The following is a 26,707-nucleotide window of genomic DNA, read 5'->3' as shown; positions in this document are numbered from 1 at the left end:
ACCACTGCCCCCAGTCCTCCGCCCCCCCACTGCCCCCCCTTCCACCACCCCCCCCCACTCCCCCCCTTCCTCCTCCCCCCCCCTCCCCCTCCTCCCCTCCCCCCCTCCCCCTTCCTCCTCCCCCCCCTCCCCCTTCCTCCCCCCCCACTCCCCCTTTCCTCCCCCCCCCCACCTCCCCTTCCTCCTCCCCCCCCCCACTCCCCCTTCCTCCTCCCCCCCACTCCCCCTTCCTCCTCCCCCCCACTCCCCCTTCCTCCTCCCCCCCACTCCCCCCTCCCCCCCCCCACTCCCCCTCCCCCCCACTCCCCCTTCCTCCTCCCCCCCCACTCCCCCTTCCTCCTCCCCCCCACCACTCCCACTTCCTCCTCCCCCCACCACTCCCCATCCTCCTCCCCCCCCACTCCCACTTCCTCCTCCCCCCACCACTCCCACTTCCTCCTCCCCCCACCACTCCCACTTCCTCCTCCCCCCACCACTCCCCCTTCCTTCTCCCCCCCCCTCCCCCTTCCTCCTCCCCCACCACTCCCCCTTCCTTCTCCCCCACACTCCCCCTTCCTCCTCCCCCCCACTCCCCTTCCTTCTCCCCCCACCACTCCCCCTTCCTCCTCCCCCCCACCCTCCCCCTTCCTCCCTCCCCCCACCACTCCCCCTTCCTCCTCCCCCCACCACTCCCCCTTCCTCCTCCCCCCCCCTCCCCCTTCCTCCTCCCCCCCCCCACTCCCCCTTCCTCACCCCCCCCCCTCCCACCCCCCCCCCTCCATTGTTATGCAGGCAATGTAGCAACCAATTTGCACTCAAACAAGTCCTACAAACACTAAATTAATTAATCTGTTTTTAGGGGTGTTTGCTGAGGAAAAAACATTTGGTGTGTCTATTTGCCAGTCACATCCTGATCGGTTTTTCTTTCCATTGAAGTAATCGTTCTACCCTGTACAAACATAAGCTCATGAAAAACTGTGGGGTGCCACAGGGATCAGTGCTCAGGCCTCAACTATTTACAATCTCTATTAATGACTTGGATGAAGGGACAAAGTGTATTGTAGCCAAATTTGTTAACAATGCAAAGATAGGTGGGAAAGCAAGTTGTGAGGAGGAAAGAGAGCCTGCAAAGCAATATAGATAGGTTAAATGAGTGGGCAAAAATTTGGCAGATGGAGTATAATGTGGGAAAATTTGAGGTTGTCCACATTGGTAGGAAGAATAGAAAAGCAAAATATTATTTAAATGGAGACTACAGAATGTTGCGTACAGACAGATCTGGGTGTCCTCATACATGAAACACAGTTAGTATGCAGGTACAGCAAGTAATTAGGAAGGCAAATGGAATGTTGACCTTTATTACAAGGGGGATGGAGCATAAAAATAGGTAAGTCTTGCTACAACTGGCTCGAGGGGTCGCATGGCCTACTCCTGCTCCTATTTCTTATGTTCTTAAAACTCTGCTGCACGTATCCTATCCCACACCAAATCCCACTCACCCATCAAGTTGCCCTTACTTTGCGGGTACGGTAGTGAAATGGTTATGTTACTAGATTATTAATTCAGGTCTCTGGACAATCCAGATAATTTGAGCTCAAATTCCACCATGACAGAGAATCTGAATATAGTTTTTTAAAATCTGATAAATAAAAAGCTGATGATTCTGTCGGACAGAGTACTGCATACAGTTTTGGTCTCCTTATTTAAGGAGGGGTACACTTGCATTGGAGGCAGCTCAGAGAATGTTCACTAGGTTGATTCCTAGGATGAAGGGGTTGTCTTATGAGAAAAGGTTGAGCAGGTTGGGCCTGTACTCATTGAGTTTAGAAGAATGAGAGGTGATCTTATTGAAACATATAAGATTCTGAGGGGGCTTGACAAGGTCGATGCTAAGAGGATGTTTCCCCTCGTGGGGGAAACTAGAACTAGGGGGCATAGTTTCAGAATAAGGGGTTGCCCATTTAAGACAGAGATGAGAAGGAATTTCTTCTCTCAGAGGGTTGTGAATTGTTGGAATTCTCTGCCCCAGAGAGCTGTGGAGGCTGGGTCATTGAATATATTTAAGGCTGAGATAAACAGATTCTTGAACTATAGAGAGTCAAGGGTTATGGGGAACAGGCAGGAAAGCAGAGTTGAGGCCAAGATCAGATCAGCCATGATCTTATTGAATGGTGGAGCAGGCTCGAGGGGCCGTATGGACAACTCCTGCTCCTATTTCTTATATTCGTAAAACTCTGCTGCACATATCCTGTCACACCAAATCCTACTCACCCATCAAGTTGCCCTTACTTTGTGGGTTCGGTGGCGTAGTGGTTATGGGCTCAATTATCTCCAGTGATTTGCGCCATTTTTTGGAGCAGGCTGCTTTCTTTGGCCCAAGTTAAAAAAAAGTTTCCCCGATCAATTTGCACCAGCGTAACTCAGTTCGTCATGATTTTTTTTGGTGAGTATTTTTTAAGCCAAAGGGGGTGTAACCTGCCATCCGTGGTAATTCTGATCATTTAGGAAAGTTTGGCCAGCTGAGAGCTACTCCAGTTCTTCTTAGGTCAGCGTATTTGGTCTCTGCGGAAAAATCTTCTGGAAAGTTAAGGAAATCGGCGCAGGTAAGTGCAGCAGATGCCCGGACAGCAGCAGCAGGAGGGGCAAGAGAGAGGGGGAGAAGCCTTTCGGGTATAGTTAGGTGCAGGGACCGGGAGGGAGGAGGAGGCCATTCAGCCAGGGCTCGGGGCGTGGGGAGTGGACCAGGAGGCCACTCGGCCAGGCCTAGGGACGGAGGAGCGGACCGGGAGGCCACTCGGCCAGGGCAAGGGGCGGAGGGAGCGGGATTGCCAAGGCACTGGGGCTAGGGGCGGGCGGGGGAGCGGACCGGCAAGCCTTTTGGTCAGGGGCGGGGAGCGGACCGGCAGGTCACTTGGTTGCGGGAGAGGGGTGAGCGGACCAGCAGGTCACTTGGTTGGGGATGGGGGGGCGCTGACTGGCAAAGTCACTTGGTTGGGAGAGCGAACCAGCAGGTCACTTGGTTGGCTGGCCCGGGGGGGGGGGGGGGGGGGGGGGAGGGGAGGGAGCGGACCGGCAGGTCACTTGGTTGGGGGAGCAGACCGGCAGGTCACTCGGCCAGGGCTCGGGGCAGGGAAGCAGACCAGGAAGCCCTTCGGCCTGGGATCCGACACCGGCAAGGTGGTGGGGGGCACCTTAATAATTGGAGGTAAGTTGCTGCAATGTATTTTAATGTGTTGCGAGCTGGCAGTTATGTTTCACTTTGCAGCCTTGGCCCGCTTTGTGTCCCTGGGTACCATGGCAACCCGATCTTTTTGGCGCAGATCAAGGCTCCACCCCCAAAACGACAGGACAGGTTAGGCTGCACCAAAATGAAGAAATCAAACGGGGAAATGTAGAACTTTCTTTTTGGCGTATTTGGGCCTCAAAAAACGGGCACAACTCTTCAAGTACGCGAAAAATAAAAAGCTTTTGGGGAAAATTGAGCCTGATGTTCATCATCATCATAAGCAGTCCCTCGGAATCGAGGAAGACTTGCTTCCACTCCCGAAGTGAGTTCTTTGGTGGCTGAACAGTCCAATACGAGAGCCACAGACTGTGTCACAGGTGGGACAGACAGTCATTGAGGGAAGGGATGGGTGGGACTGGTTTGCCGCACGTTCCTTCCGTTGCCTGCGCTTGACCTCTTCATGCTCTCGGCGTTGAGACTCGAAGCGCTCAAAGCCCTCCCGGATACACTTTCTCCACTAAGGGCAGTCTTTGGCCAGGGACTCCCAGGTGTCAGTGGGGATGTCGCACTTTATCAGGGAGGCTTTGAGGGTGTCCTTGTAACGTTTCCACTGCCCACCTTTGGCTCGTTTGCCGTGAAGGAGCTCCACATAGAGCACTTGTTTTGGGAGTTTCGTGTCTGGCATGTGAACTATGTGGTCTGCCCAGCGAAGCTGATCGAGTGTCGTCAGTGCTTCAATGCTAGGGATGTTAGCCTGGATGAGGATACTGATGTTGGTGCGCCTGTCCTCCCAGAGGATTTGCAGGATCTTGCGCAGACATCGTTGGTGATATATCTCCAGCGACTTGGTGTCTTCTGTACATCCAGATAATTTGAGTTCAAATCCCACCATGGCAGAGTATCTGAATATAGTTTAAAAATATCTAAATAAAAAAGGTGAAGATTCTGTTGGACTGTTGTAAAAAAACAACTAATGTCCTTTCAGGAAGAAAACTTGTGATCCTTACCCTCTCTGGCCTATAGGTGGCTCCAGTCCCACACCACCAAGGTTGATGCTTAACTGACCCCTGAAGTGGCCTAACAAGCCGCTGAAGTGTATCAAACCACAATAAGGAATACCACATGGACTGCAGTGGTTGAATAAGGCTGTCTCCCACCTCCTCAGAGTGACAAGCCTCGTCAGTGATGCCAAAATCTCAGATCGAGATTATGTTAGACCACATTTGGAATACTATGTGCAGTTTTTGTCTCCATATTATAAAACTCCATACTGAAGCACTGGAGAACGTGCAGGAAATATTCATCATCAATTTCACCAGAACTGAGAATGCAACTATCAAAAAAGATTGAGCAATCTAAGAGGAGACCTGAGAGAGTTTTAAAATTATATAAGGGTTCAATATAGTGGATGTGGAGAGACTGTTTCCATTAATCAGTGAGTCAAGAACAAAGGGGCATAAAAATAAGATAACCAGAAAGAAATCAAATAAAGAACACGGGGAATTTTTAGTAGAGTAGTGGAAATGTGGAACATGCTGCCACATGGAGTGGATGAAGCAAATAACATTTATGCATCAAGAGGTGGCCTAGTGCATACACGACAAGCTGATTGTCCTTGGCGACTTCAATGCCAGAATCATTAAGGACTCAGCCCTCTGGGGGAGGCATGTTCAGCTGAGAGGGGGTAGGGAAAACCAGCTCCAGTGGCACCCTGCTCCTGACAAAATGCCGAGAACACGACCTTGTCATCACCAACACTTTGTTCCGCCAGAGGGACAAGTACAAGGCATCATGGCAACACCCTCTCGCCAAGCATTGGCATCTGCTCGACTACATCATCGTCCGAGCGAGGGACCGCAAGGATGTGCGCATCACCCACGCCATGACAGGAGCAGACGACTGCTGGATGGACCACCACCTAATCCGTTCCATCATCTCATCAACATAGCCTCAAAGCAACGATGGCAACAGAAACAATGCCGCAGGAAAATCAATGCTGGGGCACTCAAAGATCAAGTTAAGAAAGCCTTATATAAAGAGCGCCTCACTGCCAACCTGGCGACCCTCAATGACCCCGAGACACACAGAGTGCCCACAGCGCTTGGTCTGCCCTCAAGGTCTCCAAAACCAGTGCCTGCGAAGAGACGCTCAGTCACTCAACCAGGAAACACCAAGACTGGTTTGACGAGAATGACCAGAAGATCCAGGAGCTAATAAGGGCAAGGCATTTCTGAACTTAAAGCAGTAACCCAATTCGGAAGTAGCAAAGCAGCTCTACAGGTGGCTGATTGCCGAGGTCCAACAAAAAACCCACAACCTAAAGAATAGATGGTGGGCGCAGAAAGCACAGGAGACCCAGCAGCTGGTCGACAACCACGATGTGCGAGGATTCTTCAGCACAGTCAAGACCACCTACGGCCCAAGCACCCAAGGCCCCACACCACTGCTGAATGGAGGGGCACTCATTAAGGACACCAAGACAGTCAGTGCCTGCTGGAAGGAGCACTTCAAAGATCCCATTAACCGAGACTCTGTCTTCGATGAGAGTGTCCCAGACTCCATCCCGCAGCATGCTACCCGCCACCATCTCGGCAAAACTCCAGCCCAACATGAGGAAGAAAAGGCCAGTCAGCGCAAGGATAACAAGGCAACAGGAGCAGATAGAATCCCCGCCGAGGCACTAAATTATAGCGGTGAAGCATTATTGGCACGAATGCATGAACTCATCTCCCTCATCTGGACAGAGGAGTGCATACCAGAAAATCTCCGAGATGCCGTAATCGTGACCATCTTCAAAAAAGGGGACAAGTCTGACTGCGGTAACTTGAGAGGAACCTCCCTGCTGTCGGCCACTGGGAATGTCATTGCAAGAATCTTCCTCAATCGTCTTCTCCCTGTGACTGAAGAGCTCCTCCCAGAGTCGCAATGTGGATTCCGTCCACTAAGGGGTACAGCGGACATGATCTTCACCGTGCGACAACTACAAGAGAAATGCAGCAAATGGCATCAACCCTTGTACGTGGCTTTCTTATACCTCACAAAGGCCTTTGACACTGTCAATCATGAGGGACTATGGAGCGCCCTCCTCCATTGCGGCTGCCCCCAAATGTTTGTCGCCATCCTCCACCTGCTCCACGATAACATGCAAGCCATGATCCTGACCAACAGATCCACCACAGACCCAATCCATATCCGGACTGGTGTCAACCAGGGCTGCGTCATCGCACTAACGCTCTTCTCAATCTTCCTTGCTGCAATGCTTCACCTCACTCTCAACAAGCTCCCCGCTGGAGTGGAACTAAGCTATAGAACCAATGAGAACCTGTTCAACCTTTGCCGCCTCCAGGTATGATCCAAGGTCGTCCCATCGAACTACAGTACGCGGATGACGCTTGCGTCTGCACACACTCAGAGGCCGAACTCCAAGCCATCGTCAACACCTTCACTGAGCCGTACGAAAGCATGGGTCTTACACTAAACATCCGTAAGACAAAGATCCTCCACCAACCTGGCCCCGCCGCACAGCACTGCCCCCCCGGTCATTAAAATCCATGGTATGGCCTTGGACAACGTGGACCATTTTCCATACCTCGGGAGCCTACTATCAGCAAAGGCAGACATCGATGATGAGGTTCAACACCGCCTCCAATGTGCCAGCGCAGCCTTCGGTTGCCTGAGGAAGATTGTGTTTGAAGACCGGGATCTCAAATCTGGCAGCAAGCTTATGGTCTACAGGGCAGTAGTGATACCCGTCCTGCTATACCACCAGCAGCGCTGCCTCCGCAAGATCCTGCAAATCCACTGGGAGGATAGACGCACTGTCAGTGTTCTCGCTCAGGCCAACATCCCCAACACTGAAGCATTGACCACACTCGACCAGCTCCGTTGGGCGGGGCACATCGTCCGCATGTCCAACACGAGACTCCTTGAGCAAGCACTTTACTCGGAGCTCCGACATGGCAAACGAGTCCAGGTGGGCAGAGGAAACATTTCAAGAACACCCTCAAAGTCTCCTTGATAAAGTGCAACATCCTCACCGGCACCTGGGAATAACTGGCCCAAGACCACCCAAGAGCATCCGGGAGAGCGCCGAGCACCTCGAGTCCTGTCGCCAAGAGCATGCGGAAGGAGCGTGCAGCAAACCACGCTCCCCACCCTTTCTTTCCTTCAACCACTGTCTGCCCTACCTGTGGCAGAGACTGTAATTCCTGCATTGGACTGTACATCCACCTGAGAACTCACTTTTAGAGTGGAATCAAGTCTTCCTCGATTCCGAGGGACTGCCTATGATGATGATGATGATGGTGGTGCATACACGAGGGAGAAGGGAATAGAAGGATATGAGGGCAAGGTGGGAAGAGGTAACACAAGTGGGAGGCTCTGTGGGGTATCAATTTGGACCGAAAGACCTGCTTCTGCGTTGTAGATTCCATGTAATGTATATCTATGGAAGTTCATGACAAGGCTTGAACCCACAACCTCCTGACTCAAAGGAATCAACCGAGCCAAGCTTATGCTCATTTTAAACACCAATGTTATTTGAAGAAAGCCAAAGTCAACATAATTATCACATGGCCAAATTGCCATTTCACCATGTACTAGAGATTAGAACTTGATGTTTAGAATCTGGGGGAGATAGTTATCTCTCAGATATGGACTTTTGGATAAAATTCACCCTCTACAGACCACAGAATGGCCTTTCTTAATAAGTTTTGGGGAAACCAAATGATAAGTACACACATGAAAATGTCATGATGTTGCTGATAGGTTGGGGCACACATTCAATAGAATCATAGACTGATAGCACAAAAGGAGACCATGCGGCCCATCACGCTTGTGCTGGCTCTTTGAAAGAGCTATCCAATTAGTCCCATTTCCCTGCTCTTTCCTCATAGCCCTGTAATTTTTTTCCCTTCAAGAGCTCAATAGAATATGATCTTCTATTCCAGTATGCTATTATCACATAAAAGCCCAGCACTTGACATGAACTTCCCTCTTCCCCAAATGGTCTGTGTTGATGAATGTGGTGCGTGGAGGGTGTACATAATTCAAACAAAGAGCCTATCAGATAATTATGTTTCTCCACACTCTGCAAAATGTAGCAAATAGTATAAAATTAGGGAAGGGGTTGCCACAATATAAAAGCCATTACGTCAGCTATCAGGACATCAAATATCATGTACTGCAGTTAAACCTAGGCAAGAATAGGTAGGAAATCTGAGAATTTCTCCATGTGACAGGCTATGACATATGAATTGGAACTTGATTAACAATTATAGAATAACCCTTAAACTACTCCTGAGGATTATTTCCTGCTAAGAATTTTCTGAAGTGCATTACCAGATGCAAACCAAAACAGAAAACAAAACTCACACTAACTGGTTTAGATATAACATAATATATGATTCTCTGTGTCTAAACTAGCCCAGTCCCATAAAACGATTGAAGACTTCAGCTGAAACTTTACTGATGAGTTCTAACATAGGTTGCAAGACTCTTCAGTTGGGAAAAACAAAATGATGCAAAACAAAACAGAATGATGCAACACCATGGGCTTTAGACATTGCAGAGGTACTGGATGGTATATGGGACCTCCTGCAGTAAAGTCAAGACAATATTTTTATGTCATTTCCCCCAGATCCTATCAAGCGATGCTATAGTTTGACAGTCTGTGAAGGATGCAGGACGAGAATGAAAAGCCCCAACATGCTCATTCCTTTCGGAAGGATCAAATTCACCAACTCGTCTTTTCGCCATATCTCTTCATCCCTTCTCTTTCCAGAAATTCAATGAATTGCCTCTTAAACTATTGGTACTCGCCATTTCAGTGTCTTTACTTCATAACTTATTCTGTAAGCCTGTTGCTCTTTGAGTGAAGAAAGTTTAATCTTGATTTCCCTTCCTACTCCTCACTCATGTCCCTTGTACCATCTGAACCAGTCATCATATAAACAAATTTCCCAAGTCAACATTTTTCTTTTATTATAATTCTTTGTGCTATTCAAGGGGCCAGTCTCAGCATCAACTCGTGCAGCACAACCAGATGTGAGTAAAGCACCCTGTAGTCACCGAACGAGACACCAATTAATGCCAAACTAAAGGCAGTTTTGGGCTTTCAGCCCAACATCACTACAAACTGGATTAGGGCTGCCAAGAGACAATTCGATCCCACAAGTCCGAGTTGGAACTAAATTCAGGCTCCAGATGTGAAAAGTCAGCATCTATCTCACTGTACCACCCAGATACCTGTCTAAATTAACTTCATCAATCCTTTTCAAAATGCTTTTCGAAAAACGCAAAAAAATGCAATTTACTTGTGCTGCTAAAATTGGCACAAAAAAAACCATTGCAAAACTCAAAACTAGTGAGATTTATATCTATAGATCAGTAAAAACATTGACTAGGAATAATTTTGAAGTATAGGAATTGGAAACAAATCGAAAACTGAAAAACAAGCTTATTCATAAATGATCACGACCTGCCTTCTGTTTACTTTAATTTCCATCCTTCCCCAACTAGAGTAATGTTGCCCAAGAGACATTCAGGTCTCATCAGGATAGCAAAAGAAAGAATTGCGGCTAAACAGAAAATGAAAATATGTGCCACTTTTGATAGGGAAAGCAGAAATCTGCCTGTTGAAATAAATGCGGTAACTATGTAATGAATAATAGATTCTATGATTGAACACTTAATCTCCACTTGGTGAATGTAGAATTGTTAGTTTTTACAATCGTTATTTACCTTAAGTTTGTCGTGAGATGTGTATGGAGCTTCTGGAGCATAGATTCTGAAGATATCAGCCAGGCAGCATGCCACAAGCAGACGTACATCTTTGTTGGGGTTCCTGAGGAAGAATTCTGAAGCCAAATGCAAGGCTAATGGAAGGTATTGTTGTTTTTCATCTTCAGAATCCTGGTCCATATCCATGAATGTTTTAACCACCATCTGTACAGTAAAAATGAACACATTGTCATGCTCACATTCCCAAATTAAGTGCAAACTATTTTCTGCACAAGGGATGGAAATAAAAAATGGAAAACTGGCTGTTAAAATGCTGAATGCACACATTTTAACCTTCAGTATATAATTTTAAATATTACATAGGAATGCATATAAGAGAAGAACAAAATGAGATTACTCAGATCATTCTCATGCAGAAATTCTACCAGACATTCTACGAGTAAATATCCAAATTTCACCTCAGAGATTTCGGACACCTGTACTTTAAATACACACATCCCATGACATGCCTGACCTGTATCATGTTCTGCATGGAACCCCATCCATTCTCCATGGTGGTTAGCAATTTCCCCCCATTACCAGCTGACAAAGATCTATTCTGTCTGCAGCCTTTGACACAGTTGACCATTCCTTCTTCCTCCTCCAACACCTCTCCACCAACGTCCAGCTCGGTGGGACTGCACTCGCCTGGGTCCACTCTTATCTATCTAATCGTAGCCAGAAAATCTCCAGCAATGGTTTCTCTTCCCACTCCCGCATCGTTACCTCTGGTGTCTCCCAAGGATCTGTCCTTGGCCCCCTCTTATTTCTCATCTACATGCTGCCCTTTGGCGATATCATCCGAAAACACGGAGTCAGTTTCCACATGTATGCAGACGACATCCAGCTCTACCTCTCAACCACTTCTGTCGACCCCTGCTTGGTACCTAAATTGTCAGATTGCATGTCCGACATCCAGGACTCGATAAGCAGAAATTTTCTCCAATTAAATATTGTGAAGACCAAAGCCATTATCTTTGCTCCCCGCCACAAACTGCGTTCCCTAACCACTGACTCCATTCCTCTTCCGAGTATCAATCTGAAGGTGAACAAGACTGTTCTCGCAACCTACGTGTCATATTTGACCCTGAAATAAGTTTCCAGCCACATATCCGCAGTATAACTAAAACCGCCTTTTTCCACCTCCATAAAATTGCAACCTCCGCCCCTGCCTCAGCTCTTCTGCTGCTGGAACCCTCTTATTCACGCCTTTGTTACACCAAGACTTGACTACTCCAACTCACTCCTGGTCGGCCTTCCACATTACATAAACTTGAAGTCATCCAAAACTCAGCAGCCCGTGTACTAACCTGCACCAAGTCAAGATCATCCATCACCCTTGTGCTTTCTGACCTAAATTGGCTCTCAGTTAAACAATGCCTCGATTTCAAAATTCTCATCCTTGTTTACAAATCACTCCATGGACTTGCCCCACCCCATCTCTAATCTTTTTCAGCCTCACAATCCCACAAGATGTCTGCGCTCCTCAAATTCTGGCCTCTTGAACATCTCTCAATGGCCCCAAGTTTCCACATGATTTGCTCCTGATTTTTAGGAGCAACTGGTAGAGAACGGAGTATCTTAGAAATCGGAATTCTCCACATTTAAGTTTTTTGCAGTTCTAGTCAGGTAGAACAGTTTCACTTTTGAACAGAATTTTTTTTTCCAAAAGGGGGCGTGTCTGGCCACTGACGCCTGACTTGAAAGTTTCCAGAGTGAAAACTAACTTAGAATGGAGCAAGTGAAGATTTTTGTAGGCTTGAAAAAACCTTGTCCACACATTAAAAAATCAGGCGCAGGTTACAAATTAGGCGTCCGGAACGAGGTTTTGGGGGGGGAAGAGGGAAGTCATTACATTCACAATAAATCCTTAGTTATACTTATACAAATATTATACAAATAAATCCAACCCGAGTAAAAATTTATAAGCAAAGAAAAGATGAAATAAACCATGTTCCTACCTGTGTGAAAGTGCTTCAGGCAGGCCTTTCAGGCAGCGGTTTCCCGACGGTAGGCGGGGGGGGAGGCAGTGAGAAGGCTGCAGGAAGCCTCAGAAGTTCAGGCAGCCGTTCCCGACGGGCCCAACCGACGGCTGGGGGTGGGGGGGGAGGGAGGCAGTGAGAAGGCTGCAGGAAGCCTCAGAAGTTCAGGCAGCCGTTCCTGACGGCGGGGGGGGGGGGAGACAGTGAGAAGGCTGCAGGAAGCCTCAGAAGTTCAGGCAGCCGTTCCCAACGGGCCCGACTGACGGCAGGAGGGCGGAGGCAGGGAGATGGCTACAGGAAGCCTCAGAACTTGAGGCAGCCGTTCCCGACGGGCCCGACCGACGGCAGGAGGAGAAAGCTGCAAGAAGCCTCAGTGCTGATCATGGAAGGGCAATGTGGTTTTATTAAAAAATTTTAAACATTGAACAGCTACAAAGAATTTGAATAGTCTCAAACAAGTGCATGTGTCCCATTTATCACAGTCTATCTTTAATTACAGAATGCACTCCCTCACCCTCACACACAGAAATATCAAGAAAATTAAAATGCAAGCCTTTGCAAGGGTTCAATAAACAAATTTTCACTTTTTCTGCAGCACTTTAAAAATGGGCGAGTGCCAATGTTTCCTTCACACTGCGCGTGCGCGAACGCTCCAACGCGCACGCGCAAGGTTGCCGGCACAAAAAAAACTCATTTAAATGGTACCCGCCCCCTCCTACTTACAAAATCGGCGCGAGTGGTAGGCTCCGCCCCCTGGGCACCGCGCCAAGCAGAAATCGAGCTGCAAAGCGCTCGAGAATACCGCGTTTTTTTTCAGGCGCGAAAAACGGGCTCCCAGCTCGGTGGGGCGCCTGTTTTGCCGCGTGTGGAAACTTGCGGCCATTATAACTGCTCAACCATCGGTGGCCGTGCCTTCAGCCTCCTGGGCCCTAAGCTCTGGAACTCCCTCCCTAAACCTCTACGCCTCTCTACCTCTCGTTCCTCCTTTAAGACGCTCGTTAAAACCTACCTCTTTAAACAAGCTTTTGATCATCTGGCTTAATCTCTTCTGTGGCTTGGTGTCAAATTCATCTGTTGGTCTGTAACACTGTTGTGAAGCGCCTTGGAACGTTTTACTATGTTAAATGCGCTATATAAATAAGTTATTATTGTTATTAATCTTTCCTTCACCTTCTCCCACCCCTTTTAAAGAAAACCATGTTCAATTGCTTCTTTTAATTATTTATAGATCACCGACATTACAAATGCAGCATCCCAACCCAAAAAAGTCCTTCTTAATTCAGGTCCCAGAGGGAGGAGAGCTGGATATGGAGATCAATGAGAAAAATATGTACTTCACCAAACAATCTTGCTTCAATTGTTCTGCTTTTTTTGACATTTTTCTTACATTTGCAAAATTGGCATCTATCAGGACCCCAATGACCGGGAACTGAGAAAATGTTTTTTTGTAAAATATAAACATGTCACCTCTCAAATCGATACCCATCTTTTCCACAAACTCCCTGTTGGAATCTCTACAATCAGGTTTCCACTCGTCACACAGCACCAAAACTGCCCTCACCAATGACATTAACAACATTTTATGTGACTGTCGTGCATTATTCCTCTACTGTCCTCTCTGCAGCCTTTGACATGATTGACTACATCACCCTCCTCCAATATCTCTCCTTCTTTGTCCAGTTCGATGGGATTACTCTTGCTTGGTTCCAGTTACCTACCCAAGCATAGGCAGAGCATTTCCCAAGCAATGATTTCCCTGCCCACCCTCGCACGTCAACTCAGGAGTCCCAAGGATCCACCCTTGATCTCCTTTGGACCAGGTCTAGTTGTTGCAATAGCATCGGCATTGCTATTGGATTCTTCAACCCATGTATTTAACTGGCAAAAGGAACTGAATAAAACTTTATTGCAAACTATTTAAAAATATGTAACTAGTCATTTTTCAAAACAACAAAATTAGCTCCTATATTTAAACTGCATTTCACTCCAAGGTCTGCAACATTCAGCAATTACACAAAAACTTTCTGCAAAGGAATTAAGTAGAAATACCATTAACATTCTGGTTTGTCGACATCAGTGTTCCCAGCTACTCACGTAATGATTTTGCAGAGCCTAATAAAACATTCTTGACCTTTTTTCAGATTAAAAAACAAATGGGGGATGGACTAATTGGTGTACTCATTGCATTAAATTCCATTTACGTATGTAGGGCAATACTTTCTGCTTCAGTGATCCTGCCACACACTGGATGCATATACTCCCATATTCTGACAATTAATTTAAATGGTCAAAGGTGGGCTGGGTGCATGTGGAATTTCCCCAATACATGCTTTTAGCATTGAGACAGTTGTGCTGACACAGAAAATCTAATACCCAGAAGACCATTGAAACCATTTAATAAAACAAGCATTGTTGTCTCATTGGTTGTGCAACAACACAGATTCTTGAGGCATTAATTCAAAATCTTGGTTGCTGATGAATCCTGGTACATTTTCACTCAAGTGGTACAATTTCATTGGCCAGGTGGCAAAATTTCATTAAGTTAAAATAAAATCAATATAAATGATTAAAATACAACATTTTATTAAAAATAGTATCACTGTCAATCTTAATGTAATTGTGTACAGGACAGGATCCAAATTACATTAAAGTGATAACCATCCTTTCTATGGATTACATTCTGACAAGTTAGAAGTTTGATAGCTTCCTTATCAAAGCATTCTCTATACAGGTATTTATTTTCAGAACCAATAATTCTTACTTTATGACTACTCTGCGCCACATGCTCAGGCAAAGCAAATTTACTTCTTTCACCTCTGTGCACTATTCTCATAAGCACTTAACTAATATCCTATTCCTCAGCCTGCCTCAGTGTTTTATAAACTGCTGGATTGTAATGTGTATATATTTTTATTGTCAAATAAATAATGACGTATTATCTATCACCTGACGAATAAATTTTTGAAATTTGAGGTTAGGGTTCGAAGTATGGAAGTGGATGAAAGCAGTATGTTGGAATAGTACAGCGAGTAAACCTGCCCATATTTAAATGTTTTGATCGTCAAGTTTTTTTTTGGGCGCCCACCTGACATGCAGTTGCTTAACTGTAAAACATCTGTAATGTACAAATATTGCTGAACTTCTGTTAAGTTGTGGGATCCAAAATTCAGCAACAAAGTTCTGAAAAGTATAAAATCCAAGTCGAATTATCAACAACAAATAACAATATTGTCTTGCAAATTCTGTGAATCATGTCTCCCTCTTTATAGTTAGCAATTTGACGAGCCATCACTTTTCAATTTCCCCCTTTCCACCCCACTCCCAGTAATTAGATTCATCGTCCTGAATAGGCATGGTTTAAGCTCTGAACTAAATCTATTTGTCGACAGTACTATCCTGGGCCACCCCATCCTTAATTTCAAATAATGATTTGCAGTAAGATGATTTAATGTTGAACCTACCTTATTTGAAATTAAGTTATAATTAAAAGGCTCAAAATTGAGCCTTCAGAACCACTGAACCGCAATTGACAAATTAATGGTCCAAGGGAGCAAGATAAAGTGAGGAACCACACAAACCCACGTCCACCAACATAAAGCAATTGGAACAATTTACTCATTGTGCATCTTGATTGTATCTATGTTTCTTGCAAGCACTTCTTACAGGCCAACACAAACTCATTACATCTAGCAGCACAAAGCTGCATGCAAACATTGCATTGGAGTGCATTCACTGCTGTAATAGATGAATCAAACTTCCACTGTTGATATTTGGGGTGGAGATTCTATCATAGCACAGTGCTGGCATGCATACGAGCCCATGGTATGACCCTGTTCTGCATCCTCTTGCAATGGCTAGATCCATTATGTACATTTGCATTTTGTTTTAATTTCTTAATCACGTTCTGATTGTATGGACCTCTCCTGTGCTTGCCACTCCCAATATTTACACATTCCCTATCCTTTTTATATCCCGACAGCATTTCACGAATGATTTTTAATACCATCTATAAGGCTTTAAGCAGGATGCAGTTTGATTACGTTCTCAACTCCCCTATGACTGGTGTGTCTGTTGATGCCATCTTTCTTCCCTTTTCTGATACTTTCAACTGTGCTAAAATATCTGTTTATCCTTCAGTCTTTAGTTCCAATCAACGGTTACACCCAAAATCCATATTTTCTCCTTCAGATGCGGACCGGGGCAGGGGGGAGGGGAGGGCGACTGGGGCGGGGAGGGAGGGAGGGAGGGAGAGCCCCTGTCCACCTTTCTTCCAGGACAGGAGAACAAACAGACTGACTTGGAAATGTATACTCTGGTGACGTGAAGATGTTCAGTTCTAATGTTTGTCTCTCAAATATTCCCCACAATATTAATCCATGCTCTTATCACAAAAAGTGTTGAATTATTTTAGGTAATTCACAATTAAATAGCGGGAGACATGCTTACACAAACATGCAACCATGCTATTGAGGAGAGGGAGGGCATGGGAGGATTTATGGAAGTTACATATGACTTTTTATTGACTTAAAAAAAAAAAGTAGGATTAAGGAATCATTTAGGAAGAGAACCAAAAAAGGGGAAAATGCAAACTATTGTAATTTTGGCTGACTTTCGATAGTCCGATCAAGCCCCAGGAATAATGTGAATAATAGATTTCCTCTGAAACATTTAGTGGAGTGTTAATAGTAAAAAGAGTTATTTAATGATGTAAAAATTGCACGAAACTACTTTAGAAGAAATCACGATTTGTTTATTGAGAACGACACAGAAAATACTTTAATTAAACTGATGTATAATTTTGATATGGTATAAATGCTTGAAATAAATTAAAAATTGAGAGTATAATGATGTTTGACCTGAAACTTGTTTAGATGAGGGAAAAATTGATTTTTCTTCCAAAATTGAAACTTTTGCGGGAGGGGAGGGGGGGAGGGAGGGGAAAAGAGAGTGTTTTCAAACACTGATTTTTTTGAAAAATTCATAAAAATCTTTAAATTCTTTCAAGTCTTATTGCAGCTTTGACAAAAGAAGTTGCTCCAAGTTTTTCTTTCCCTCTTCAACTGTTGTTAAACATACAACAAAAAAAATATTAAAATAAACTCTAATTCTAAATGGAGCTCAAATAAGAAAGTGAATAAAGTGGTTAAACTTCCTAAGAAGGCAATGAGGTCATCAATCCCAGCCTTGGCGATGAGTTGGAATCAAGTTTTGGAGAAGTTGTTTCCTCTTTAATACTGCTGTTCCCTCCGTCTCTCACAGACTCTGAGGCACAAACGGGGGCACAAACTTTTCCCCCTTTCATAACATGATTTAAACAACCCTGATAACTCTTTCAAAAAGGGGACAATACCTGGTAAAATTTAAATGGAACTGACCACAAGACATTCAACATAATTTTCCATATTTTTCCCCAGCTATAAACAATTTTCCAATTCTTCTTTTAAATTTCACCACAAGTCGAAAAATTGTTTGCATTAGCCCTTCCAGTGGCCCTTGTACACGTGCTGCGCCTCCACCTGTGTTGTTCCAAAGTGCAGCCACTGCTCAGTCCCTCACTCTTCTCTCCCTGTCCCTCCCTCCGTCTGTCGCCCCCCCTCCCCCCCGTCTCTCACTCTCTCTCTCCCCCCCCCCCGCCCCTCGCTGTCCCTCTCCCCGTCTGTCTGTCTGTCTGTCTGTCCCCCCACCCCTCTCCCGTCTCACACACTCTCCCTCCCGCTCCTCCCGTCTCTCTCTTCCCCCCACCCCTTCTTTCGATCCTCTCTTCCCCCACAGCCACCAACGGATGCAGTTGTCCCACGAAGCTGAAGAGAATGCGGCTACGCTGCAAGGCCACAACTGTTGAGTGATGCGTATGAGCGGTTCTGGGATACTGCACACGTGCACAGAAGGCTGCAAAAATGGTTGTGTGCATAATCACAGGCAGTACCTTGGGGCTCAGGGTCAGGTCTGTAGTGGATTCCAAGAAGGGAGAGCAACAGGGGCCGGGGAGGGGGAGGGGGAGGAGGGGTGGGGAGTGAGGGGGACAGGAAGAAGTCCGGGAGAGCACAGAGGTCTGTGAGAGGGTGCGGTTGGGATAGCTGAAGCGTAAAGTAGAACTGAGAAAAATTTAAATCTAAATGGCTGCTTTATGAATTTAAAGTTGCCTTTCAGTGAATGATGAAAAATGGCACTCATTAAATGAATTAAGTGGGAAATAAATAGTGGAAATGTTAATATAATAAATTGTTTGGCCCAGCAAAATTAATTACCCAGCTTCAGTCAACAAATTAAATATCAAGACTTTACTGAGGAAATTTAATTGACTGCAAGGCTAGCAGGAGTGCAATTAGTGGGGAACAAATGGCTTTTCTATCTGGTTACCACAAGGCTATCAATGGTAGCAATGACAGAACGCGAGTACTCCGAGACCAGCAGGCCAGAATGCAGTCCAGCAAGGGCTGAATGGCTGGAGCATAGCAGCAGCAATACTGCTGGTATAGAAAGGGCTAACAAGCAATGAGCCCCCAAGAGTAGAGCCAATGCTTCTTGGCATAAACAAAGGCTGAGAAACATGAAAACAGATTACTGTGGCCCTCCAAGGAGGGTGCAAACAATTAATTCTTTCTTTTCTTCACCAAAAGATCCAACATTCTCCAGGAAATGCATTGCGATGGTGCCACCAGTTGGCGAATGTTAAGTATAGCAGTTAGTATTGATTTAAAAGGATTCAGTTCAGGTGACATGTAATGTTAGATGGGTATGTGACACACAGACGTAATATCACTAGAATGTTGTCACCGCTCATCATTTCAATATCTGATAGAAACTTAGAAAAACAGGTGCAGGAGTAGGCCATTCGAGCCTGCACCACCATTCAATAAGATCATGACTGATCATTCCTTCAGTACCCTTTTCCTGCTTTCTCTCCATATCCCTTGATCCCTTTAACCGTAACGGCCATATCTAACTCCCTCTTGAATATTATCCAGTGAACTGGCATCAACAGCTCTCTGCGGCAGGGAATTCCACAGGTTAACAACTCTGAGTGAAGAAGTTTCTCCTCATCTCAGTCCTAAATGGCCTACCCCTTATCCTAAGACTATGTCCCCTGGTTCTGGACTTCCCCAACATCGGGAACATTCTTCCCACATCTAACCTGTCCACTCCCGTCAGAATCTTATATGTTTCTATGAGATCCCCTCTCATCCTTCTAAACTCCAGTGAATAAAGGCCCAGTTGATCCAGTCTCTCCTCATATGACAGCCCAGCCATCACTGGAATCAGTCTGCTGAATCTTCGCTGCACTCTCTCAATAGCAAGAACGTCCTTCCTCAGACAAGATGACCAAAACTGAACACAATATTCCAGGTGAGGCCTCACTAAGGCCCTGTACAACTGCAGGAAGACATCCCTGCTTCTATATTCAAATCCCCTAGCTGTGAAGGTCAACATATCATTTGCCTTCTTCACCACCTGCTGTACTTGCATGCCCACTTTCAGCGACTGATGAACCATGACACCCAGGTCTCGTTGCACTTCCCCTTTTCCTTGTCTGCCGCCATTCAGATAATATTCTGCCTGAGTGTTTTTGCACCCAGAATGGATAACCTCACATTTATCCACATTATACTGCATCTGCCATGCATTTGCCCACTCACCTAACCTGTCCAAGTCACCCTGCAGCCTTTTAGCGTCCTCCTCACAGCTCACATCGCCACACTGCTTAGTGTCATCTGCAAACTTGGAGATATTACACACAATTCCCTCATCCAAATCATTAATGTATATTGCAAAGAGCTGGGGTCCCAGCACTGAGCCCTGCGGCACTCCACTAGTCACCGCCTGCCATTCTGAAAAAGACCCATTAATCCCGACTCTCTGGTTCCTGTCTACCAACCAGTTTCCTATCCACGTCAGTATATTACCCCCAATACCATGTGCTTTGACTTTGCACAACAATCTCTTCTGCGGTACTTTGTCAAAAGTCTTCGGAAAGTCCAAATACACCACCACATCCACTGGTTCTCCCTTGTCCACTCTGCTAGTTACATCCTGAAAAAATTCCAGAAGATTCGTCAAGCATGATTTCCCTTTCATAAAGCCATGCTGACTTGATCCGATCCTGTCACCGCTTTCCAAATGCGCTGCTATTTCGTCCTTCATGATCGATTCCAACACCTTCCCCACCACCGATGTCAAGCTAACCGGTCTATAATTACCCGTTTTCTCTCTCCCTCCTTTTTTAAAAAGTGGTGTTACATTAGCTACCCTCCAGTCCATGGGAACTGATCCAGAGTCGAGAGACTGTTGGAAAATGATCACCAATGCATCCACTATTTCTAGGGCCACTTCCTTGAGCACTCTGGGATGCAGACTATCAAGTCCCGGGGATTTATCGGCCTTCAATCCCATCAATTTCCCGAACACAATTTCCCGCCTAATAAGGATATCCTTCAGTTCCTCCTTCTCACTAGACCCACTGTCCCTTAGGAAGGTTATTTGTATCTTCCTTCGTGAAGACAGAATCGAAGTATTGGTTCAATTGGTCTGCCATTTCTTTGTTCCCCATTATAATTTCACCTGAATCCGACTGCAAGGGACCTACTAATGTTCAGCCATGAACTCATTGAATGGCGGTGCAGGCTAGAAGTGCCTACTCCTGCACCTATTTTCTATGTTTCTATGTTACTAATCTTTTTCTCACATATTTATAGAAGCTTTTACAGTCAGTTTTTATATTCCCTGCAAGCTTCCGCTCGTACTCCATTTCCCCCCTCTTAATTAAACTCTTAAGTCCTCCTCTGTTGAATTCTAAATTTCTCCCAGTCCTCAGGTTTGTTGCTTTTTCTAGCCTATTTATGTGCTTCTTCCTTGGCTTTAACACTATTCTTAATTTCCTGTTAGCCATGGTTGAGCCACCTTCCCAGTTTTATTTTTACTCCAGACAGGGATGTACATTTGCTGATCTTTCAATGTTTGCCATTGCTTATCCACTGTCAACCCTTTTAGTATCGTTTGCCAGTCTATTCTAGCCAATGATAGAAATATACATTTTATATCGATATTAATCCTACATATTTTAAAAGAAAGATGCAGAAGATCAGTTTACTGCAAAGTTTTGGTTCAAGTAAATAGCTGAAATAATTCTTTCAAAGCGCAATTCTAGAATTGGATAAACCTACGTGAGCTTAACAGGAATCCAATCTCAGATACACCCATCCCCTTGCAGTGATACGCAAAACAATATTTACTTGATTAAAGAAATGTTGCATAAGAAAATAGATTTCCCTGCTGCTCATTAATTGACAGCATCATGCTATTTCCCTATTGACATTATAAATCCTACACAAAACTCTGTTAAACTTGAGAAGAAGAACGACTTAGTTTAACAAAATGAAAAACTGCAATTTTAAGAATGAGATTGAGGAATTTGTATAAGGTAAGATTATCCAAGGTTATCAAGGGCAGATAAATGCTGTTGAGGTATAGTTCAGTTGTGATTTGATTAAACGGCAGAACAAGCTCAAAGGGATGAATGGGCTATGCCTGTTCCCATCTCCCTATGTATTACCTGGGCTCCAACTTTCTGGATATTTGATCCCAGTTGCTTCCATGGGTTGAAGTCACATCATAGAAAGAGAATTGGCCTGGATTTTGCAGTGGTGATGACGGCGAAATTGTTAGCGTTTGGCACCATTACCCCTCCTCTGACCGTAACTTCAGGATTTTGCGCAGAAATCCTGAAGTTGCAGTCAGTCATTCCCTGCTCCGCCACAGGCTTCGCCGTGGAACTCGGCAATCAGTGAAATCACCTGAACTGATGATAAACGCCTCCTCTTCCGCTGTAATTTCGCTGTTAAAAACCCCATAAAAAGTTAAGCCTCGTAGAAAGAGGTGTAACCAGTGTTTTAACGGAGTAATGACTGAACAATCGTACTGCCCCTGAGAAACGAATTTTATATTTATGGAATGTCAAATTTCTTCATGATAAAAATTACTAGATTTTTAAAATAAAAATATATTTGTTTTAAAGTTTATATTTCAGTTTCTATCTTGTCCCAATCTTTATTTCGCACTCTAAATTTTTTTTAAAAGTGAATCAATAAAAGCTGCTTTTTATTTCCTAGTTTGCTGTCTAAGAATTCTTCAATGTGATTGGCTGCTTAGACAGCTTCATGGTATTACAACTGCTGTATGCTGTAGATCCGCCTTTGACAGCGCGACAATCAAATTAAGGTCGAGAAAGCTAAAGCTCTCGCCACAGAGAGCACAAGATCGTTGTGCAGCTTATTTCAAGGTCAGCGGCGATCGCAGTCGCTTCGCCGCTTACTGCAAATTCCAGATCATTATGAATAATGAAAGTGTTGTGTTTCTGTAAAGCATGCACTCCCATGTTCCGCCACCAGGGAGCTCATCCCTTGGGAGCACTGTATATAAGCCTGCCCCGAAGGCCTGTTCCTCACCCTGGAGTGTCTTATTCAAGACTGAGGTCACTGTTACTTTAACCTCCCTGTGTGCAGCCTCATCGGTGTTAGGAACACAATAGAAAGCTTCTGAAGAAAGAAAATATCGAGGTTGGAACATAAAAATCAATTCCTAGGTTTTCAGATAGATTTTACACTGCTACACCTGGTAGGAACAAAGCACATGATATTCTTAATTTAGATTGTAATGCTCGTCATGGAGAGATGTCAGTTTCCCTTTCATAAATCTATGTTGACTCAATGTTTCATAGCACTTGGTCTGCCCTCCAGGCCTTCATAACCAGTGCCTGCGAAGAGACACTTGATCACTCAACCAGAAAACACCAGGACTGGTTTGATGAGAATGATCAGGAGATCCAAGAACTAATAGATCGCAAGCTCAGAGCATTTCTGAGCCTTAAGCAACAACCCAACTTGGGAGCAGCAAAGTAACATTACAGGCGGCTCAAGGCTGAGGTCCAACAAAAAACCAGGGACCTTCGGAACAGGTGTTGGATGGAGAAAGCACAGGAGATACAACAACTGGCTGACAGTCATGATGCGTGAGAATTCTTCATCGCAGTCAAGGCCACCTATGGCCCAAACTCCCAAGGACCCACCCTACTGCTGGCCAAGAACGGGGAAACACTCATCAAGGACACCGAGGCAGTCAGGGCCCACTGGAAGGAGCACTTCAAAGATCTCCTCAATCGAGACTCTGCCTTTGACTTGAATGTTCGCGACTCCATCCCACAGCATGCGACCCGCCACCACCTCAGTGAGATCTCAACGTTGCACGAGGTAGGAAAAGCCATAAGACAGTTCAAGAACAACAAAGCTACGGGAGCGGATGGAATCCCTTCTGAGGCACTCAAAGTCTGGTGGAGACACGCTGTTGGCGCGGATACATGACCTCATCTCTCTCATCTGGGGGGAGGAGAGCATGCCGGGAGATCTCAGAGGAGGCAGAGAAAAAGCAGCAAACTATAGAACAGTTGGTCCAACATCTGCGGTTGGGAAAATATTGGAGTCCATTATTAAAGAAGCAGTAACGGGAATTTGGAAAAGCAAAATTCGGTCAGGCAGAGTCAGCATGGATTTATAAAGGGGAAGTCATGTTTGACAAATTTGCTAAAATTCTTTGAGGATGTAACGAACAGGGTGGATAAAGGGGATGTAGTGTATTTGGACTTCCAGAAGGCATTTGACAAGGTGCCTCGTAAAAGGTTACTGCACAAGATAAAAATTCACGGGGTTGGGGGTTGCAATGCATTAGCATGGATAGAGGATTGGCTAACGAACAGAAAACAGAGAGTAGGAATAAATGGTTCATTCTCAGGTTGGCAATCAGTAACCAGTGGGTTGCCACAGGGATCAGTGCTGGGACCCCAACTATTTACAATCTATATTAACGACTGGGAAGAAGGGACCAAGTTTGCCGACGATACAAAGATGGGAGGAAAAGCAATGTGTGAGGAGGACACACAAAATCTCCAAAAGGACATAGATAGGCTAAGTGAGTGGGCAAAAATTTGGGTAGATGGAGTATAATGTTGGAAAGTGTGAGGTTATGCACTTCGGCAGAAAAAAATCAAATCGCAAGTTATTATTTAAATGGAGTAAGATTGCCAAGTGCTGACAAGGTGGATGCAGAGAGGATCTTTCCACTTTATAGGGGAGACTAGAACTTGGGGGCATAATCTTAGAATAAGGGGACGCCCATTTAAAACTGAGAGGAGGAGAAATTTCTTGACAAATCTTGTAGAAATTTTTGAGGATGCAACTAGTAGAGTAGACAAGGGAGAACCAGTGGAGGTGGTTTATTTGAACTTTCAAAAGGTTTTTGACAAGGTCCCACACAAGAGATTGGTGTGCAAAATTCAAGCAGATGGTATTGGGGGTAATGTACTGACGTGGATAAAGAATTGGCTGGCAGACAGGAAGCAGAGAGTCGGGATAAACGGGTCCTTTTCAGAATAGCAGGTGGTGACTAGAGGGGTGCCGCAGGGCTCAGTGCTGGGACCCCAGCTATTTACAATGTACATTAATGATTTAGATGAAGGAATTGAGTGTAATATCTCCAAGTTCGCAGATGACACGAAGCTGGGTGGCGTTATGAGGAGGACGCTAAGAGGCTGCAGGGTGACTTGGACAGGTTAGGTGAGTGGACAAATGCATGGCAGATGCTGTATTATGCAAATAAATGTGAGGTTTGGTGACTAAAACACAAAGGCAGAATATTACCTGAATGGCAGCAGATTAGGAAAAGGGGAGGTACAATGAGACCTGGGTGTCATGGTACATCAGTCATTGAAAGTTGGCATGCAGGTACAGCAGGTGGTGAAGGCGGCAAAATGATATGTTGGCCTTCATAGCTCGGGAATTTGAGTGTAGGAGCAGGGAGGTCTTACTGCAGTTGTACAGGGCCTTGGTGAGGCCTCACCTGGAATATTGTGTTCAGTTTTGGTCTCTTAATCTGAGGAAGGACATTCTTGCTATTGAGGGAGTGCAGCGAAGGTTCACCAGACTGATTCCCGGGATGGCAGGACTGACATCCTGCCATCCCGGGAAGAAGAGAGACTGGATCGACTGGGCCTGTATTCATTGGAGTTTAGAAGGATGAGAGGGGATCTCATAGAAACATATAAAATTCTGACGGGACTGGACAGGTTAGATGCTGGAAGAATGTTCTCGATGTTGGGGAAGTCCAGAACCAGGGGACACAGTCTAAGGATAAGGGGTAAGCCATTTAGGACTGAGATGAGGAGAAATTTCTTCACTCAGAGAGTTGTTAACCTGTGGAATTCCCGACCGCAGAGAGCTCTTGATGCCAGTTTATTGGTTATATTCAAGAGGGAGTTAGATATGGCCCTTATGGCTAAAGGGATCAAGGGGTATGGAGACAAAGCAAAAAAGGGGTACTGAGGTGAATGATCAGCTATGGTGGTGCAGGCTCCAAGGGCCGAATGGCCTACTCCTGCACCTATTTTCTATGTTTCTATGTTTCCCTCAGAGGGTTGTGGATCTGTGAAATTCGCTGCCTCAGAGAGCTGTGGAAGCTGCGACATTGAATAAATTTAAGACAGAAATAGACAGTTTCTTAAAAGATAAGGGATTAAGGGATTATGGAGAGCGGGCAGAGAAGTAGATCTGAGTCCATGATCGGATCACCTGGAATATTGTGTTCAGTTTTGGCAACTTAATCTGAGGAAGGACGTTCTTGCTATTGAGTGAGTGCAACGAAGGTTCACCAGACTAATTCCCAGGATGGCAGGACTGACATCCTGCCATCCCGATCGGATCACCCATGATCGTATTAAATAGCAGAGCAGGCTCGAGGGGCCGTATGGCATTCTCCTGCTCCTATTTCTTATGTTCTTATGTAGTGATCGTGACCATCTTTAAAAAAGGGACAAGTTCGACTGCGGCAACTGCAGAGCATTCTCCCTGCTATCAGCCACTGGGAAAGTTGTCGCTACAGTCCTCCTCAACCGTCTTCTCCCTGTGACCGAGGAGCTCCTCCCGGAGTCACAGTGCGGATTTCGTTCCCTACGGGGCACAACAAACATGATCTTTGCAGCGCGACAGCTGTAGGAAAAATGCAGGGAGCAGCGCCAGCCCTTATACATAGCCTTCTTTGACCTTGGAAAGGCCTTTGACATTGTCAACCACGAGGGTCTATGGAGCATCCTTCTACGTTTTGGATGCTCCCAAAAGTTCGTCAATATCCTTCGCCTGCTCCACGACGACATGCAGGCCGTGATCCTTACCAACGGATCCATTACATACCTAATCCATGTCCGGACCGGGGTCAAAAGGGGCTGCGTAATCACTCCAACCCTGTTCTCAATCTTCCTTGCTGCCATGCTCTACCTCACAGTCAACAAGCTCCCCGCTGGAGTGAAACTAAACTACAGACCAGTGAGAAGCTGTTTAACCTTGGCCGCCTCCAGGCCAGGTCCAAGACCACCCCAACCTCTGTCGTCGAGCTACAGTACGCAGACGATGCCTGTGACTGCACACATTCAGAGGCTGAACTCTAGGATATAGTCGACGTATTTATTGAGGCATACGAAAGCATAAACATCCGTAAGACAAAAGTCCTCCACCAGCCTGTCTTCGCCGCACAGAGCTGCCCACCCCTTCAGTCATCAAAATCCATGGTGAGGCCCTGGACAACGTGGAACATTTCCCATACCTTGGGAGCCTCTCATCAACAAAAGCAGATATTGATGAGATTCAACACCACCTCCAGTGCGCTAGCGCAGCCTTCGGCCACCTGAGGAAAAGTGTGTTTG

General features: G+C 45.6%; 1 protein-coding gene across 1 annotated transcript in view; it reads right to left on the bottom strand.

Moving 5' to 3' along the window:
• Window positions 1–26,707, bottom strand: part of pds5a (PDS5 cohesin associated factor A) — a 271,909-nt gene that overhangs the window by 218,208 nt on the left and 26,994 nt on the right. The window contains exon 3 of the mRNA XM_070860770.1: window positions 9,947–10,150. Coding sequence (XP_070716871.1) covers window positions 9,947–10,150 — 204 coding nt within the window. The remainder of the gene's footprint in view (window positions 1–9,946; window positions 10,151–26,707) is intronic.

This window comes from Pristiophorus japonicus, chromosome 2, assembly GCF_044704955.1.
Source record: "Pristiophorus japonicus isolate sPriJap1 chromosome 2, sPriJap1.hap1, whole genome shotgun sequence".
NCBI classification, from domain to species: Eukaryota; Metazoa; Chordata; class Chondrichthyes; family Pristiophoridae; genus Pristiophorus; species Pristiophorus japonicus.
The sequence above is the reverse complement of the archived record's forward strand: the minus strand, read 5'-3'. Positions and strand labels throughout refer to the sequence as shown.